At 42.9% G+C, this 18319-nt stretch overlaps 1 protein-coding gene across 1 annotated transcript in view; it reads right to left on the reverse strand.

Moving 5' to 3' along the window:
• Positions 1–18319, reverse strand: part of CDH4 (cadherin 4) — a 784771-nt gene that overhangs the window by 238733 nt on the left and 527719 nt on the right. The window contains exon 6 of the mRNA XM_070744288.1: positions 3536–3680. Coding sequence (XP_070600389.1) covers positions 3536–3680 — 145 coding nt within the window. The remainder of the gene's footprint in view (positions 1–3535; positions 3681–18319) is intronic.

The raw sequence follows: 18319 nt of genomic DNA on the forward strand, positions 1-18319 counted from the left end.
AGTTTCCGAACACTTTTCAAAGTTAGTCCCATGAAGAGAGCGTTGCAGTAATCTAGGAATTCTAGCATTCGCTGGCTGGGGAATTCTGGGAGTTGAAGTCCAAATATCTTCAAGTGGCCAAGGTTGGGAAACACTGATTTAAACAACTGCAGAGTAGATGGCCCCTCCCCTTTTGACCTTTTGCTTCTTCCTTTCTCCTCACACCTCCTTCTACTACCTTCCTGTGTGCTCCATTGTCCTCGGCTGAGGATACATGTGTGAGTTGAATCCAAAGGCATCCTCACATATGGAAGCATCCAGAGACTATTAATATGGACTGGAATATAAGCTTTCCTCCTGAATTCTGTAAATGCATGAATCCACAGAATTGTGAGTAAAGATTGTACTTTTCATCTTTATGAAGGTGTGATCATTGATTGTTAACCAATGGGATTCTGAGCCATGTGTTGATTTCTTGCTGTGCTGATTTAGCTGCAAATCAAGCTAACTGAATTCTGCTAACATTAATAATATTAATAGTAACCAAAATATCCAACAACAGTGAGGACCATTAACCAGTGGAACAGCTTGCCTCCAGAAATCGTAGGTGCTGCGCCACTGGATGTTTTAAAGAAGAGTCTAGACCCATGATAGAAACATAGAAACATAGAAACATAGAAGTCTGATGGCAGAAAAAGACCTCATGGTCCATCTAGTCTGCCCTTATACTATTTTCTGTATTTTATCTTAGGATGGATATATGTTTATCCCAGGCATGTTTAAATTCAGTTACTGTGGATTTATCTACCACGTCTGCTGGAAGTTTGTTCCAAGGATCTACTACTCTTTCAGTAAAATAATATTTTCTCATGTTGCTTTTGATCTTTCCCCCAACTAACTTCAGATTGTGTCCCCTTGTTCTTGTGTTCACTTTCCTATTAAAAACACTTCCCTCCTGGACCTTATTTAACCCTTTGATATATTTAAATGTTTCGATCATGTCCCCCCTTTTCCTTCTGTCCTCCAGACTATACAGATTGAGTTCATTAAGTCTTTCTTGATACGTTTTATGCTTAAGACCTTCCACCATTCTTGTAGCCCGTCTTTGGACCCGTTCAATTTTGTCAATATCTTTTTGTAGGTGAGGTCTCCAGAACTGAACACAGTATTCCAAATGTGGTCTCACCAGCATTCTATATAGCGGGATCATAATCTCCCTCTTCCTGCTTGTTATACCTCTAGCTATGCAGCCAAGCATCCTACTTGTTTCCCTACCGCCTGACTGCACTGTTCACCCATTTTGAGACTGTCAGAAATCACTACCCCTAAATCCTTCTCTTCTGAAGTTTTTGCTAACACAGAACTGCCAATACAATACTCAGATTGAGGATTCCTTTTCCCCAAGTGCATTATTTTACATTTGGAAACATTAAACTGCAGTTTCCAGTGATAGCGAATCTATGGCACGTGTGCCACAGATGGCATATGGAACCATATCTGAGACCACCTGAGACATTACCCTGTCAGCTCCAGTGTGCACATGAATGCTGGCCAGCTGATTTTCGGGCTTCAAGATAGGGGAGGTCGTTTTCGCCCTCCACAGGCTTCAGGAATGTCTACTCCAAAAGCTCTGCGCGTGTGCTGAGCCACGGAGTGCTAGAGCTGGGCTGCCTCGCCAGAAGGACAAAGCGAGGCGATGTCAGCTGTTTCCTGGCGCCCTGGGCAGCAGACAGGATGGGGTGGAATACAGTTCATAGAAACATAGAAACATAGAAGACTGACGGCAGAAAAAGACCTCATGATCCATCTAGTCTGCCCTTATACTATTTTTTGTATTTTATCTTAGGATGGATCTATGTTTTCATCCCAGGCATGTTTAAATTCAGTTACTGTGGATTTATCTACCACGTCTGCTGGAAGTTTGTTCCAAGGATCTACTACTCTTTCAGTAAAATAATATTTTCTCATGTTGCTTTTGATCTTTCCCCCAACTAACTTCAGATGGTGTCCCCTTGTTCTTGTGTTCACTTTCCTATTAAAAACACTTCCCTCCTGGACCTTATTTGTTCCACCAGTGGAAATGAAGATGTGTGCGCAGCTCCAGATGATTTGCTGCTGTCACTTCCTGGATTACTGGTCTTGGCTCGACTCTCCTTTTTTTCTCTGCTGCTGCTGCTGCATCTGCGCTCCTTGATTTCCCCCCCTTTCCTCCTTCCTGGCTTCAGAGAAGCTTCCCTCTCTCCTGCCTGGCTCCCCTCCAGCCTCACATGGCCACCTCCCACCTGAGATGCAAGCAGAAGGCGTGGGTGGGAGCGACGCTGGCAGCATTTATGCTTCTGGCAGCACCCATTCGCCTCACTACCCAGCCTGAGGCGGTGGGACAACCCAGGAAGGAGAGCATGGGAAACACAAAGAAAATTGTCACCCTAGCGATCAACATTGGTAAGGTTGTAGGTCAAGGACTTAACAGTTCACTTGAACGATGATGATCGTTCAAGCCACTCCCACCTGGTCACATGGCTGGCAAGCCACTCCTATCCAGTCACATGACCATTAAGCAACACACACACAAAATAAGCCACACCCACAGTATGGCAGTAAAAATTTTGGCTGCCCATTACTGCTGGCGCCATAGCTGAAAGGGCCTGGTGGATCAGCTATGAAGGTGAACAGACTTCAGAGGATAATCAGAACTGCAGAAAAAGCAATTGCTGCCAACCTGCCTTCCATTGAGGACCTGTATACTGCACGAGTCAAAAAGAGGGCAGGGAAAATATTTACTGACCCTTTGCATGTATGTGGCTTTTTAGAAGTTGATTGGCGTGCATTATTAGCTGGCTATCATTTGCTTGTGCTGCCCAGCCTCACTTTCTATTCTATTTAGCATTGGACTTAAACATCTATACCACTTCACAGGGCTTTACAACTCTCTCTAAGTGGTTTACAGAGTTACCCTATTGCTTCCAACAATCTGGGTCCTCATTTTAACAACCTTGGAAGGATGAAAGGATGAATCCACCTTGAGTCGGTGAGAATCAAACTGCTGAACTACTGGCAGCCAGCAGTTAGCAGAAGGAGCTTGTAGTTCGGCATTCTAACCACTGTACCACCATAGCTCAGTACGTGATAAGCTGGTGGTAAATCAGTCTTCCTGTTGCTGAGGGATCTCTTTTCCAGGCTTCAATCACTTCCCTGGCTGTTTTTGTGCCTGCTCCTCCAGCAATCTTAGTAGCTGCAAAATTAAATGTATAATGTTTTCTCCATTCTCTGATCTGACAACAGCAACTGTGATACAGCTAAAACTGTATTTCAGAATGAAACATTCCCCCTGCTTTGGAATTTCAAACTTCATCTTGTTTCCCTAATATTCTAAATTAAGACAAGACAGATTTCTTAAATAACAGATCAAGAGATCAAGTTGAGTCTATTATCTAAACTGATGATTTATTTATTTATTATTTATTTATTATTTAGATTTGTATGCCGCCCCTCTCCGCAGACTCGCAGACATCATGATGATGATGATGAAATAGTTTTATGAGACATTCATGCATACCTGGTTTAGATCCTTCATCAACAGATCCATTATAGACTTGGTTTATGAATTCCGGCCTGTTGTCATTCATGTCGATCACATAAATGTAGAGATCAATTGGATTCTCCACTTTGTTCCCATTCATATCTACGGCATGTGCTCTAAGCTGTTAAAAGAAAATAATAAATATTGAATAAATATTTTTGGGGGAGAACATCACTCAATCATTTTAACACTCTAAACCTTTGCATACATTTGAATGTTTTTAAAAAAGCTTTCTTTCTTTCTCATACTGAAATTTATGCTGCTAATTTTGGTAAGCACAAACAAAAGAAAATAGGAGGCTTAATGATGTGTTTTTAAATTGCTGTCAATCTTTAGTGACCGTGTCTAGTTTATTGAAAATAAGGGAAGACATGATAGCAATGTTCCAATATCTCAGTGGTTGCCACAAAGAAGAGGGAATCAGGTTATTCCATGAACTCCATCGCCAGAAACTACACCAAATACAACAAACTCAGATGCAGACCAGACCTAACATTACTCCAACGCATCCGCTCCCGTGAACTACGTGCTGAACTTAGGAGACGTCGTGAACTCGGGGAAAATAACCTTTTCATTGACTACCGCTCTGATTGCATCAGAACCAGAACCCACAACCCTCCCTTCATCCCCAAACCCACTACCCCTCCTGCCCCTCCCCAACCTTCCCACATTTCTCTGCCCACCATCCCTCATCAACAATCTGACCTCCCCAGCACCTCCAGCAATGAATAGGAAAACGCGCCCCTTACTACCTCGCCTCAATCCCACCCCAACTCAACCCAACTAAATCTCATCCCTGAACACAAATTCAATCTCAAATGCAAACTCATCAATGCAAGAAGCTTAACCAATAAGTTATCTGAATTCCTCCTTCTACTCGACACCAACCTATTTGACCTAATCTTTGTCTGCGAAACATGATTGAATTGTTCCTTTCCTGACTCCATCATCACGCATAATAACTACCTGGTTTTCCGGTCTGACCGCGAATCCCGCAGAGGAGGTGGTGTAGCCATATTCTATAAAAGCTCACTCAATCTAAAAAACATTCAAGTAGCACATGATTTATCCCTTCCTGAAACCTTAATCTGCGATCTTTCCCTCATCACTACTCTCCGCTTTTTACTGTGCTACAGAGCTCCAAACTATGACACTACCCATGCATCAAAATTAACCTCCCTACTAACATGGGCATCCTCCTGCCCCTATCCCATCATCTTCCTAGGTGACCTTAACCTACCACACATCAACTGGACACTAAATGAATGCTCCACCGAACCCATACATACCACCATTTATAACACCGTCACCAGCCTGGGACTGGAACAATTAGTATCCAACAATACCAGACTCAACAACTGTCTCGACCTCATCTTCTGTAATAGCAAAAGTGCTATTTATGGACTGCATATCATAGAATCCTTCTCCAACAGCGACCATAGTATGACCAACTTCAACCTCAACCTACGCCATCATAACACTCAACAGAACAACACGGCACCTAAGTACAATTTCAGGAAAGCCAACTACGAACTCATAGACGCCAATCTCTCACTAATCAACTGGCATTCCTTGTTCTCCAACTGCATCACCATTGATGAACTTTACAACACGTTCTTACACCAAATTAATAATCTCATAAATCTGCATGTCCCTATTACCTCTCCTAGAAGGAAACAAAAAAAAATAACATTCCTGTCTCAATAAGGAAACTTCAAACCAAAAAAAGATCCCTCTGGTGTAGAAACAAAAAAGGTCCAGTAACCAACTTTAAAAGCCGCTACAGAAGCATATGCCAACAAATAAAAGCAGAATGTCTCAACTACCACAGTGAACAAGAGGAAAACCTCCTACGCTCCAAATCTAACCGTGCCTTCTACAACTTCGTCAACAACAAACTTAACGACTCCAGACCTATTCCACCTCTCGTAGGTCCACACAACATAGAATACCACGATGACCCATCCAAAGCTAACCTTTTCAACTCCTTTTTTGGCTCCGTTTTTGTTAACAGTAATGGCTCATCCCCCCTCTTCGCAAACCGCACTTCTAACTCATTAAGAAACCTAACCCAAATCATCTTCACTACAGACTACGTTGAAAAAGCAATCCGTGATCTCAAACCTTCCCTATCTGTTGGACCAGATGGTCTTTGTGCATACTTCTTAAGAAAACTTTCTTCTGCCATAGCTGAGCCCTTAAGCATTATCTTCCAAAAATCCTTCAGGACCAGTACTCTCCCCAAGCTGTGGTCTAAAGCAGTAGTCATCCCCATCTTCAAAAAAGGAGACCCATCACTAGTTGACAACTACAGACCAATATCACTATGCTGCGTCCCTTGTAAAATCATGGAATCAATCATAAATCGATCAATCATCCTTTACCTAGAATCTAATAACCTACTATCAAAAAAACAATTTGGATTCAGAAAGAAACTATCCTGCAACCTACAACTACTTCACTGCAAAAACATCTGGACTAACCACCTTGATCAAGGAAAATCCATTGATGCAATTTATATTGACTTCTGCAAAGCCTTTGACTCAGTGGTTCATGACAAACTTCTCCTAAAACTCAAATCCTATGGCATCTCAGGACTCCTCCACAACTGGATTACTGCATTCCTGTCAAACAGGCAACAAGTTGTCAAAATCGGAAGCGCCATTTCCTCCCCTGTCCCTGTCAAAAGCGGCGTTCCCCAAGGCAGCGTACTAGGTCCTACTCTTTTCATCCTATACATCAACGACCTCTGCGATAATATTGCAAGCAACTGTGTGCTCTTCGCCGATGATGTAAAACTTTTCAACACCACTGACAACGCACTCACTCTCCAAAAAGACCTTGACTATGTTTCAGATTGGTCTAACATCTGGCAACTTCGAATCTCATCCAACAAATGCTCTACCCTCCACATCGGCAAAAAGAACCCAAACCTCATATATGAACTGAACAAACAAATTCTCACAGCAAACCCACACTCAGTAAAAGACCTCGAAATACTAATTTCAAATGACCTAAGTGCTAAAGCCCACTGCAACAATATTGCCAAAAAGGCTTCCAGAGTTGTAAACCTGATTCTACGTAGCTTCTGCTCTGGCAATCTCACACTTCTGACCAGAGCCTACAAAACCTATGCCAGGCCCATTCTCGAATATAGCTCATCTATCTGGAACCCTCACCACATCTCAGACATCAACACTCTCGAAAACGTCCAAAGATACTTCACCAGAAGAGCCCTCCACTCCTCCACCCGAAACAGAATACCCTACGAAAACAGACTAACTATCCTGGATCTTGAAAGCTTAGAACTGCGGCGCCTAAAACAAGATTTAAGTATTGCCCACAAAATCATTCGCTGTAATGTCCTTCCGGTCAACGACTACTTCAGCTTCAACCGCAACAACACAAGAGCATGCAACAGCTTCAAACTCAATGTTAATCGCTCCAAACTTGACTGTAAAAAATATGACTTTAACAATCGAGTCGTCGAAGCGTGGAACTCATTACCTGACTCAATAGTGTCAACCCCCAACCCCCAACATTTCTCCCTCAGACTCTCCTCGATTGACCTCTCCAGGTTCCTAAGAGGCCAGTAAGGGGCGTACATAAGTGCACTGATGTGCCTTTCGTCCCCTGTCCAATTGTCTTTCCATTCCATTTTATCATATATATTCTTTCCTTCCCACCTACTTCTCTTCCTCTTCACTTCCTATCTTTTATATATCACTTAATGTCTATTCCCTTTCATATGTATTGTATATTGGACAAAGAATAAATAAAAAAAAAAAAAAATTCTCCAAAGCACCTGAACGCAGGACAGAAATCAATGGGAGTTAATCAGTGTTAGACAGGAGTGGGATACAGCTGGTTCAGACAGGTTCAGGCCAATCAGATGCTAATTTTACATCTGGTTTGCTGAACCGGTAGTTGCAAGGACTGACTGGCCCCTCCCACCATACCCTGCCCTTCCCAGGTCTCCACGCAGCCCGTTTTGGATGCCAGGTAAGTGCAGGGCCTATGAGAAGGCTCTGGGAGGACGAAAAATGGACCATTTGAGGCTGGGAAACAGAATAAGCTATAATGGAACCCCTAAGAGTTAGAGACTTTGGCCTGCCACAGTAGAATAGAGAAGGAACTTAGAACTAAGGAGAAATTTCCTGACAGTTGGAACAATTGATCAGTGGAATGGCTTGCCTCCAGAAGTTGTGAATGCTCCAACACTGGAAGTTTTTAAGAAGATGTTGGATAACTATTTGTCTGGAGTAGTATAGGTCTCCAAGCCGGGGCTTGGACTAGAAGACCTCCAAGGTCCCTTCCAACTCTGTTGTTATTATGTAGCTGGTTTAATTTTATTTATTTATTTTATTTATTTATTTATTTTGTCCAATACACAATGAGAGTTTAAGTGGGTATATATATAGTAAAATACATGATGAAGGTTATAGAGGAGATACTCATAGTAAAATATATCTATGAAAGAATAGAAAAGAAGATATAGCAATAGAACATATCAATGAAAGAATAGAAGAGATATAGGAATAGAAGAAAGGTATAGGAGATATAGGAGAGCAATAGGACAGGGGACGGAAGGCACTCTAGTGCACTTGTACTCGCCCCTTACTGACCTCTTAGGAATCTGGATAGGTCAACCATAGATAATCTAAGGGTAAAGTGTTGGGGGTTTGGGGATGACACTATGGAGTCCGGTAATGAGTTCCACACTTCGACAACTCGGTTACTGAAGTCATATTTTTTACAGTCAAGTTTGGAGCGGTTAATATTAAGTTTAAATCTGATTGTGTGATCTTGTGTTGTTGTGGTTAAAGCTGAAGTAGTCGCCAACAGGCAGGACGTTGCAGCATATGATCTTGTGGGCAATACTTAGATCTTGTTTAAGTCGTCTTAGTTCTAGGCTTTCTAGGCCCAGGATTGAAAGTCTAGTCTCGTAGCGTACTCTTTGTAACATTTGTAACATTTGTAATTTGTAACATTTCTTTGACAAGTACGAACTATTAGAGCAGGGGTGTCAAACTCAATTTTACTGAGGGCCGCATCATGGTTGTGTTTGAACTTCGGGGGCTTGGCCAAGTTGGGCATAGCCAGCTCGATGTCACCCCTGTTGGAGATGCGTATAGTGGCCTAAATGCTGTGCCAGCGAAAACGGGCTCCCAAATTCTGTTTCAGCTCTGACGGCCTCTTATAACACTTTGCCAGCCAAAACGGAGTTGAAGAGGGCCACACACAGCCCTCCTGAGCTCTGTTTTGGCCGGCAGAGGCACCATGGGTAAGGTGACCAGACATCCCACTTTTGAATGATTTGTCCCGCATCCTGCTGGGTTTCCAAAATATCCCAATTTTTGAATGGAAGAGAGGAAAGGCCAGTGGCTGGGGGATAGCAGGAGGGGAGCTGAAATGCCATCAGCCAAGGGGTCTCTGCACCCGTTCTTGGATTAGCCTCTTTCTTTCTTTCTTTCTTTCTTTCTTTCTTTCTTTCTTTCTTTCTTTCTTTCTTTCCTGCCTACCTGCTTTCTTTCTTTCTTTCTTTCTTTCCCTTTCTTTCTTTCTTTCCTGCCTACCTGCTCTTTCTTTCTTTCTTTCTTTCTTTCTCTTCCTTCCTTCCTTTTCTTTCTTTCTTTCTTTCCTTCCTTACTTTCCCCCTCTCCCTCCCTCACCCTCTTTCTTTCCTTCTTTCCTTCCTACTTCCTTTCCCCTTCCTCCCTCCCTTCCTTATAGCAATAGCATTTAGAGTTATATGCCACTTCATAGAAAAAAAGAGAGAGGAAGGAAAAGAGAGAAAGAAAGAGGGAGTTAGAGAGAGAGAGAAAGAAAGAGAGGAAGAGAAAGAAAAAGGGAGGGAGAGAGAGAGAAATAGAGAGAAAGGGAGGGAGGAAGAGAGAGACAGAGAGAAAAGGAAAGAGATTTTTTTTTGCTCCATATAGATCATATTTTTAATCAAGACCCCCCTTTAACAATGTAAAAATCTGGTCACTTTAACCATGGGCTAATCCTTCTGTCAAGCCAAAGCCATTTCATTTGAGATTTTTGGCCAGCCACACTTTATATGATTCCACTATGCATTTTCTATTGTGGGAAAATGGGAGGGGAATTGTATGAGATTGTTAGTATGAAGCTATAACAAAGTCTTTCTAGAAAGAAATTGACTCTGCACCATTGAACCTGCATGGAACCTGCATTGAGCCGGGGTGGCGCAGCAGGTAGAGTGCTGTACTGCAGGCCACTGAAGCTGACTTGTAGATCTGAAGGTCAGCGGTTCAAATCTCATCACCGGCTCAAGGTTGACGCAGCCTTCCATCCTTCCGAGGGGGGTAAAATGAGGACCCGGATTGTGGGGGCAATAGCCTAGCTCTGTTAAAAAAGTGATATTGCTAACATGTTGTAAGCCGCCCTGAGTCTAAGGAGAGGGGCGGCATAAAAATTGAATGAATGAATGAATGAATGAATGAATGAATGGAAGGAGATGGGTGGAGTCTTCCAACATGGCAATACAAGGTTGGAGAATGTGATGGATTTTTTTGGGGGGGGCAAGGACTTCAACTTTCATCTGGGTTTTGTCCAGATGTGCCAACATGGCTCTGATAATAAATTGGGATTTTGAGGAATATTTTGACTCGGACTTTGATTTAATTCTGGATGCTATTTAGAACCCTGACATCTTCATTGTTTTTATGGTAGCCCCGTGAGCTATATCCAGCCCCCAGGTCTTGAGATTGACACCCCTGGTTAAAAATTATAGAGAGAAACTTGCTTCCATCGAAGCTGAACCCAGAAACTATAAAGTCAAAAAAAGTCAGTGAACAAGATGGAAAAGTTACTGCAACTTTCTTTCCCCCACATCTCACTCAGTTATCAATACAAATATCAAGATGATAATATCTCCTTAGAAATGCCATCTGCTTCTCTCTAAGTTTCCATGGTTGCTTAATTCTTCTATTTGTATATTGTATCCGAAGCTACTTCCAGGTTGTCATTTCTGTTGTTCTTCACACTGATACTAATTGACACCAAACACATTATTACAATCCAAAGCTCACCAATCTGTTGCAAATAAGTGATGTGATGAGCAAATGTACAGTCATTTGTAGTTTCTATTTAGTCTGAAACACTGACAAAGAATCTTGAGCCTCAGCAGCAAAAATATTTATCTCTTTAATTATTTGCAGAGTTTCCCCAAATCTAAAGGCTCTGGGCAATGTATTTTCGAACAGAAAGAAAATAATTCCATAAAAGAGTTACATTAGAACAATATCACAGAACAAAAAACCAATTGCAAACACAAAGATGAAACTCTAAATAAAACCAAGTATGAGTGAATTGTCCCCTCCAGTAAGAATATAATAGCCTTCTTTGTGGAAGCATCTGGCTGACAGCTGCAGGAAACAAGGTAATTATTAATTTATTCACATTCTACATTTATTAAATAGTAATTTATATAGCACTTTTATGTAGCACCTGCATTCAGTAAGGACAGTGTCTTAGTGCCCAAGGCCACAGCTGACATATCAGGAGTATGAGGGAAATGATGTAAATAGCTATGGGGTTTCATTAAAAAAATGTGAGAGGCATTGGAATTCTTAGGTTTGTATTGAATTTTTGAATATTATACTTATATCTTAGGGCAGATATGGTGAATCACTTTTGGTTCATGTGCCAAAAAGGGGGGTCGTGGGGTTTTTTGTGTGTGTGCATGCCCACACCCATAATTGCATGCGCTCCCCTGTACATGGGTGCATGACAACCCCTCCCCCACTTCCGACACACAATGGCACGCCATTTTGTTACTCTCCTCAGGCTTCAGAGCCTTTCTAGGACCTGGGTGGTGGTGGAAATGGCCTTTCCCACACCCGAGGCCCTCGGGAGGCCAGAAATGGCCAATTTGCCAAATTCCAGTTCAACCAGAAGTTCCGGGTTTTTTTTTGTTCTCCCAGGCTTCAGAGCCTTTCTAGGAGCCTGGGGAGGGTAAAAATGGCTTTCCACACCCATCCCTGGTGGCCATTTTAACTTCTTTAAATTGGGAAGCAGGACATTTCTGGCCTCCGGAGGGCCTGCAAGGGGTGGGGAAGGCCATTTTCACCCTCCGCAGGCTCCTAGAAAGGCCCTGGAGCCTAGGGAAAGCAAAACACAAAACAAAACCTTGGAACTTCTGGTTCAACTGCAGGAAGCAAGGTAATTATTAATTTATTTACATTCTACATTCAACTGGAAGTTGGCAAACAGAATGTTTCCAGCCTCTGGAGGAACTCAGGGGTGTTCTGCCGGGCTCTCTGATAGAAGCCTCCCGAAAATTCAAGGGTACAAATTTCAGACACACACACATTTGAAAATTCAAATAAACTAAGCACTCTTTTTGTATTGCAAAGAGCACTCTTCCCAAAACAACTGGGTAGTCTGTACAATTTCCCTTAAGCAGTCATTAAGTACTTAGCTAGCAGCTGTGAAGAAACTTCACACCCCTTCTTCTTCCAACAAAGTGAGACACACACACACATACACACGTTGCTCTGCTTTGTTTTCCATGGCATGAAAAAGCAACAAAGTCCAGAAAACACAGGATTCCTGACCAACTCCGATCAGATATTCTTCCACAATGGCCAAACCCACATGCTGCTATTTATAGCAGCAGCCCTAATTACTGGAGCCCCACCCAAACACAGGAGGCCTCCCTTATTTCCTGTAATATGTTCTTACTTGGTCTCTTCTACGCATAATTCTGTACTTGTGTGGGTCCAAAATGTCATCATCTGAATCAAGGGAAGATAAGGGAGATTGACTGCCTGGGCTGTGTGCCAAGCCCTCCTCTGCCGAGTCACTCCCACCTTCTTCTTCATCTGAGGAAACTAAACTCTGATCTGATTCTGTCGGCAATTACATAGGCCTGTGACATGTTGAATTTTCCCCTGCATCCACATCCCCATTCCCTGGGGCAGGAGCTGGGCCAGAGCCAACCACCAACAGGGGGGGTGGGGTGTTTTCACCCTTCCCAGGTCCTGGAAAGGCTCTGGAGCTTGGGGAGAGCAAAGAACAGACCTTCCCCAACTCCTTTGGAGGTTGAAACAGGCTATTTCTTGACTCCTAGTGGGCCCAGAAAGCCCAAAAATCAACATGCACACTAGATCTGAGCTTACATGCTCACCGATATGGCTCTGTGTGCCACTTGTGGCATGCATGCCTTGGGTTTGCCATCCTGCTCTTAGGGGTTCCATTGTAGCTTATTCTGTTTCCCAGCCTCAAACGGTCCATTTTTCGCCCTCCCAGAGCTTTCACATAGGCCCTGCATTTACATGCATCCAAAACGGGCCGCGTGGAGACCTGGGAGTGGCAGGGTATGGTGGGCGGGATCAGCCAGTCCTTGCAACTACCGGTTCAGCAAACCAGATGTAAAATTAGCATCTGGTTCTCCCGAACCTGTCTAAACCAGCTGAATCCTGTCTAACACTGATTAAACCAATTTTATGATTGCACATAGTTTTATTTATTTATTTATTTATTTATTTATTTATTCTTTGTCCAATATACAATACATATGGAATGAAATAGACATTAAGTAGTATATATAGGGATAGTAAGTAAAAAAGAGGAGGAGTGGATGAGAGGGAGAGAATATATAGGATATATGAGAAAAGGAAAGGTAATTGGACAGGGGACGTTAGGCACATCAGTGCACTTATGTACGCCCCTTACTGGCCTCTTAGGAACCTGGAGAGGTCAATAGTGGAGAGTCTAAGGGAGAAATGTTGAGGGTTGGGAGTAGACACTATAGAGTCCGGTAATGAGTTCCACGCGTCGACGACTCGATTGTTAAAGTCATATTTTTTACAGTCAAGTTTGGAGCGGTTAATATTAAGTTTGAATCTGTCGCATGCTCTTGTGTTATTGCGGTTGAAGGTGAAGTAGTCGTTGACCGGAAGGACATTGCAGCATATGATCTTGTGGGCAATACTTAAATCATGTTTTAGGCGTCGCAATTCTAAGCTTTCAAGACCTAGGATAGTTAGTCTGTTTTCGTAAGGTATTCTGTTTCGAGTGGAGGAGTGAAGGGCTCTTCTGGTGAAATATCTTTGGACGTTTTCGATAGTGTTGATTTCTGAAATGTGGTGTGGGTTCCAGACAGATGAGCTGTATTCGAGGATGGGTCTGGCATACGTTTTGTAGGCTCTAGTCAGTAGTGTGAGATTGCCAGAGCAGAAGCTACGTAGGATCAGGTTAACAACTCTGGAAGCCTTTTTGGCGATATAGTTGCAGTGGGCTTTAGCACTTAGGTCATTTGATATTAGTATTCCAAGGTCTTTTACTGAATGTGGGTTGGCTGTGAAGGTTTGTTTATTCAGTTCATATATGAAGTTTGGATTCTTTTTGCCGATGTGGACATAGTATTGGCTGTATTAAACTTCAGTTCCCTTTTAATTTTGTTTGATGACTAAAAGAGACTTCTTGATTCCACTATGAAAAGCTGTCCGTGTTTCAAGGAAAGGCAAAAAATTAGTGTAGCAAAACTATCTTTTCCCAAAAGACATGGGTTTTGCCCTTCTTCAATGAAGCTTTAACAAATGGAAAAGACGTATCAGTTCTACTCTTTATAATATTTTCAACCAATTTATCTGAGAGAGCAGTTAGGACGGCAGCGCTATAATTCTTTGCACCCTACCTGGGCCCTTTTATAAATTGGTGTTACTTCCGGTTCTTAAATACAGAGGCTGGGATTTTGTAAAGCAGCAAATTTCAGGTAATAGTTGGCAATTTCATTTCTGCACTGCTTAATAGTCCTCCTGAATGCCACTAATTTTCCATGACTCATTACTTTTTAAAATGTCATCCCTTGTCACCTCTATTTGACACACTTCTTCTGAAACATTACCTGGGAAAAAGAAGTGGTTTTATTTGCATATGTCTCCAGTATTTGCTAATGTGGAAACAAATGGCAACATTTAACTGCATTTGCTACAATTTTCTTTTCTTTGTTCTTTTCTCTTTCTTTCCACTTTGGTATTTAATGGCCCAGCCAACCTGGGCAGGCATTTCTTTTCTGGTGCGATATTGTTACTGTTTTTTATTATTACAGTGTTCCCTCGATTTTCGCGGGTTCAAACTTCGCAAAACGGTTTTTCAAAAATATTAATTAAAAAATACTTTGGGTTTTTTTCCCCTATACCAGGGTTTTTCCTGCCCGATGACGTCATATGTCATCACCAAACTTTCATCCACTTTTAATAAATATTTTTTTTAATAAACTTTAATAAAGAAACATGGTGAGTAATAATCTAAATCAGAGGTCCCCAACCTTTTTTGCACCAGGGACCGGCTTTAAGCTAGACCAGTTTTCCAAGGCCCGGTGGGGGGGGGGAGCTAGCTGTCAGCGGCGCCGTAAAAGGGGTGATCAAGAGAGGAATGGGTGAATGAATGGACGGAGGGTGGGAAGGAAGGAAGGAAAGAGGGAAGGGACAGGAACAAAAGAAGGGTGCAAAGGAAGCAAGGAAAGGTGTGAAAGGGGAGAGTAAGAGAGGAAGGAGTGAAAGAAGGGAATGAGGGAGAAAAGAAGGGAGGAAGGAAAAGGAAAGCAAGAAATGGAGGGAGGAAAGGAAGGAAGGAAAGAAAGAAAGAAAGAAAGAAAGAAAGAAAGAAAGGGGGAAGGGACAGGAACAGAGGAAGGAAGCAAGGAAACTTATGAAAGGGGAGAGTAAGGGAAGAAGGTAGGAAGGAGAAAGAAAAGAAGAAATAGAGGAAGGGAAGGTAAAAGAGAAAGAAAAAGAGCAAGAAAGAAAGCAAGAAAGAGAAAGAAAGAAAGGCAACTTCAAAGAAAGGCTCACTGAGCATCTCTCACTCTCTCTCTTTCTATCCCTCTTTCTTTCTTTCTCTTCCTCTCTCTCTCCTCTTCCTTTATCTCCTCTCTCTCTCCCTCTCTCTTTCTCTCCCCCCTCTCTCCCCCTTTCCCTCTCTCCCTCTCTTGCTATCTCTCCCCCCTCTCCCTCTCTCTTTCTCCCTCTCCCTCTCTTTCTCTCTCCCCCCTCTCTCTTTCTCTCTCTCTCCCCCTCTTTCTCTCTCTTCTCACTTTCTCTCTCTTGTTTTCTTTCTGTCTCTTTTGCTTTCTCTCTCTCTCTCTTTCTTGTTTTCTTTCTCACGCTCTTTCTCTCTCTTGTTCTCTCTCTTGCTATCTCTTTCTCTCCCCCCCTTTCTCACTCTCTCTTTCTCACTTTCTCTCTATCTTGCTGTCTGTTGCTCTCACTCACTCTCGTTTTCTCTCCGTTCTTCTCAGCGATGACGCGCGCACGCCCTGCCCGCCTCACCTTTGCGAGAGCACTTTCGCCCCGGGCTCTCAGCAAGGGGGTTTGCAGGAGAGACGGGGCCGGCGAAGGTGATATTGAATGTCGGGGGAGAACGGGCAGTTGCGCGCGCTACCTATCCCCCTGCTAGCCCACTCGGAATATTCAAAATAAGAAAAGCCTTCGCCGGCAAAGGTTTTTCTTATTTTGAATATTCCGAGTGGGCTAGCAGGGAGATAGGGAGCGCGTGCAACCGCCCGTTCTCCCCCGACATTCAATATCACCTTCGCCGGCCTCCGCTGAGGAAAGCCTTTGCCGGCATTTCCTCTCGGCGTCAAGGAGGCGCAGCGGCGGGCAGAGAGAGGGAAGGGGGGGGCAGCGGCGTCCTTCCTGGCCTTGGCGGGCCGCCCAACCCTCCCCACCTCCTGCAAACGCGGCGGGCGGCGGGGGGAGAGCGAGGAGCCGGTTCCGGCGGGCGCGGGGCTTGGCTGGCTGGCAGGGGGAGCGCCGCTGGTGGTGCGGAAAGGCCGAGGGGGCCCTGGCGCCGCGGACTGGCTGAAAAGCCCCAACGGCCCGGTCCCGGTCCGCGGACCGGCGGTTGGGGACCTCTGATCTAAATGGTTGCTAAGGGAATGTGAAATTGCAATTTAGGGGTTTAAAGTGTTAAGGGAAGGCTTGTGATACTGTTCATAGCCAAAAATAGTGTATTTACTTCCGCATCTCTACTTCGCGGAAATTCAACTTTCGCGGGCAGTCTCGGAACGCATCTCCAGTGAAAATCGAGGGAACACTGTACATCTAACAATTTAATCCTATAATTCTTTGTCTTCAAATTCCAAACTCCATGAATTGTGTAACTTTGTCCTTCCTTCTTTTCTCTGCCTTTGCATTAGAACAGCTATCTGAAAGATTATGAATTGCTTCAATATACCCTGAGGGCACTATAGAAACATAGAAACATAGAAGACTGACAGCAGAAAAAGACCACATGGTCCATCTAGTCTACCCTTATACTATTTCTTGTATTTTATCTTAGGATGGATATATGTTTATCCCAGGCATGTTTAAATTCAGTTACTGTGGATTTACCAACCACGTTTGCTGGAAGTTTGTTCCAAGGATCTACTACTCTTTCAGTAAAATAATATTTTCTCATGTTGCTTTTGATCTTTTCCCCAACTAACTTCAGATTGTGTCCCCTTGTTCTTGTGTTCACTTTCCTATTAAAAACACTTCCCTCCTGAACCTTATTTAACCCTTTAACATATTTAAATGTTTCGATCATGTCCCCCCTTTTCCTTCTGTCCTCCAGACTATACAGATTGAGTTCATTAAATCTTTCCTGATACGTGTGTACCTATGTGAAGAAATCTACACTAAAATAGGAGCAGAGAGTCAAGAAGGTTTCTGGGTCTTGTCAGGGCATAGTATGGAAATACTATTGATATATACTTGATTTCTCATTGGTTTTTGATACCATGGCTCATGCTATCTTCTGGACTGATTTTGTAGAGTAAGAATGGGAGTCCAAAACGCAAATGGACTTTCTTGGTTTCTTTGCTTGAAACCATCTTTCTTCTTTTCCAAGAAACTTCTTCAGTTCTGGGTTTTTTTCCTTGAAATAATTTTACTTGTCAACCAAGAAACTTCTTCAGTTCTGTTTTTCCCTTGAAACCATTTTCATCTAAGAAACTTCTTGTGATGTTTCACTCAAACCCTGCATGAATAGTTATGGACTCAGAGGATGCAGGGAATATGCAGTGGCAATGCTGGTGTCCTGTATTCCTGGCACCTGAAAGTGACAGTGAAATTGGTGAGGGGTCAGTGTTAGAAAAACCAGGACCTTCTGCACTTCCTGGCATGAGTGAGTCAGCACTTCCTGTCAGGAATGATTTAGCATTAGCTGTGCTGAGTGATTCAGGGGAAGAGGAGGAGCCTCTTCTGGATGCCAGAGTTCAGAGGGCATCTAGAAGACACAAATGGTTGGCTAGGAATTGACCCATGAGTTGTATTGCTGGCTATTGCTGGTCACACCCTTACACTATTTAAGGGCAAGACATGCTCTGCCTTGTTGTTCATTTCGGAATCATCTCGTCTTCACTTTTGAATTCAGTTTGTGTTTCAAAAGAGCACATTCTTAGCTTTGCTAATGAGCTTCGGTCTTCCAGTTAATTTCTGAGAATTTTGCCTTGGAACTCTTGCTGCAGCTGATACTGGATTTTGGCCAACAGATAAGACTTTGCTAGATTTGCTTCTCCCTTTGAAAAAGCCTTTTAAAAGACTCTTACAATACTGAGACTTTTGTAAATATTAAATCATTTTGTTAGTTAGACAATTTGCGTACATCTGATTATTGGGGTTCGGCACTAAGACAGAACACATTTTCGGTTCTAAAGAACAAAATTGAAGAAGCTTCTTGGATGAAAAGCATCTTTTCCAAACATTTTGGAAGATGTTTTTTTCCAAACATTTTGGAAGAAACATT

Source organism: Erythrolamprus reginae, chromosome 3 (assembly GCF_031021105.1).
Source record: "Erythrolamprus reginae isolate rEryReg1 chromosome 3, rEryReg1.hap1, whole genome shotgun sequence".
Lineage (NCBI taxonomy): Eukaryota > Metazoa > Chordata > Lepidosauria > Squamata > Dipsadidae > Erythrolamprus > Erythrolamprus reginae.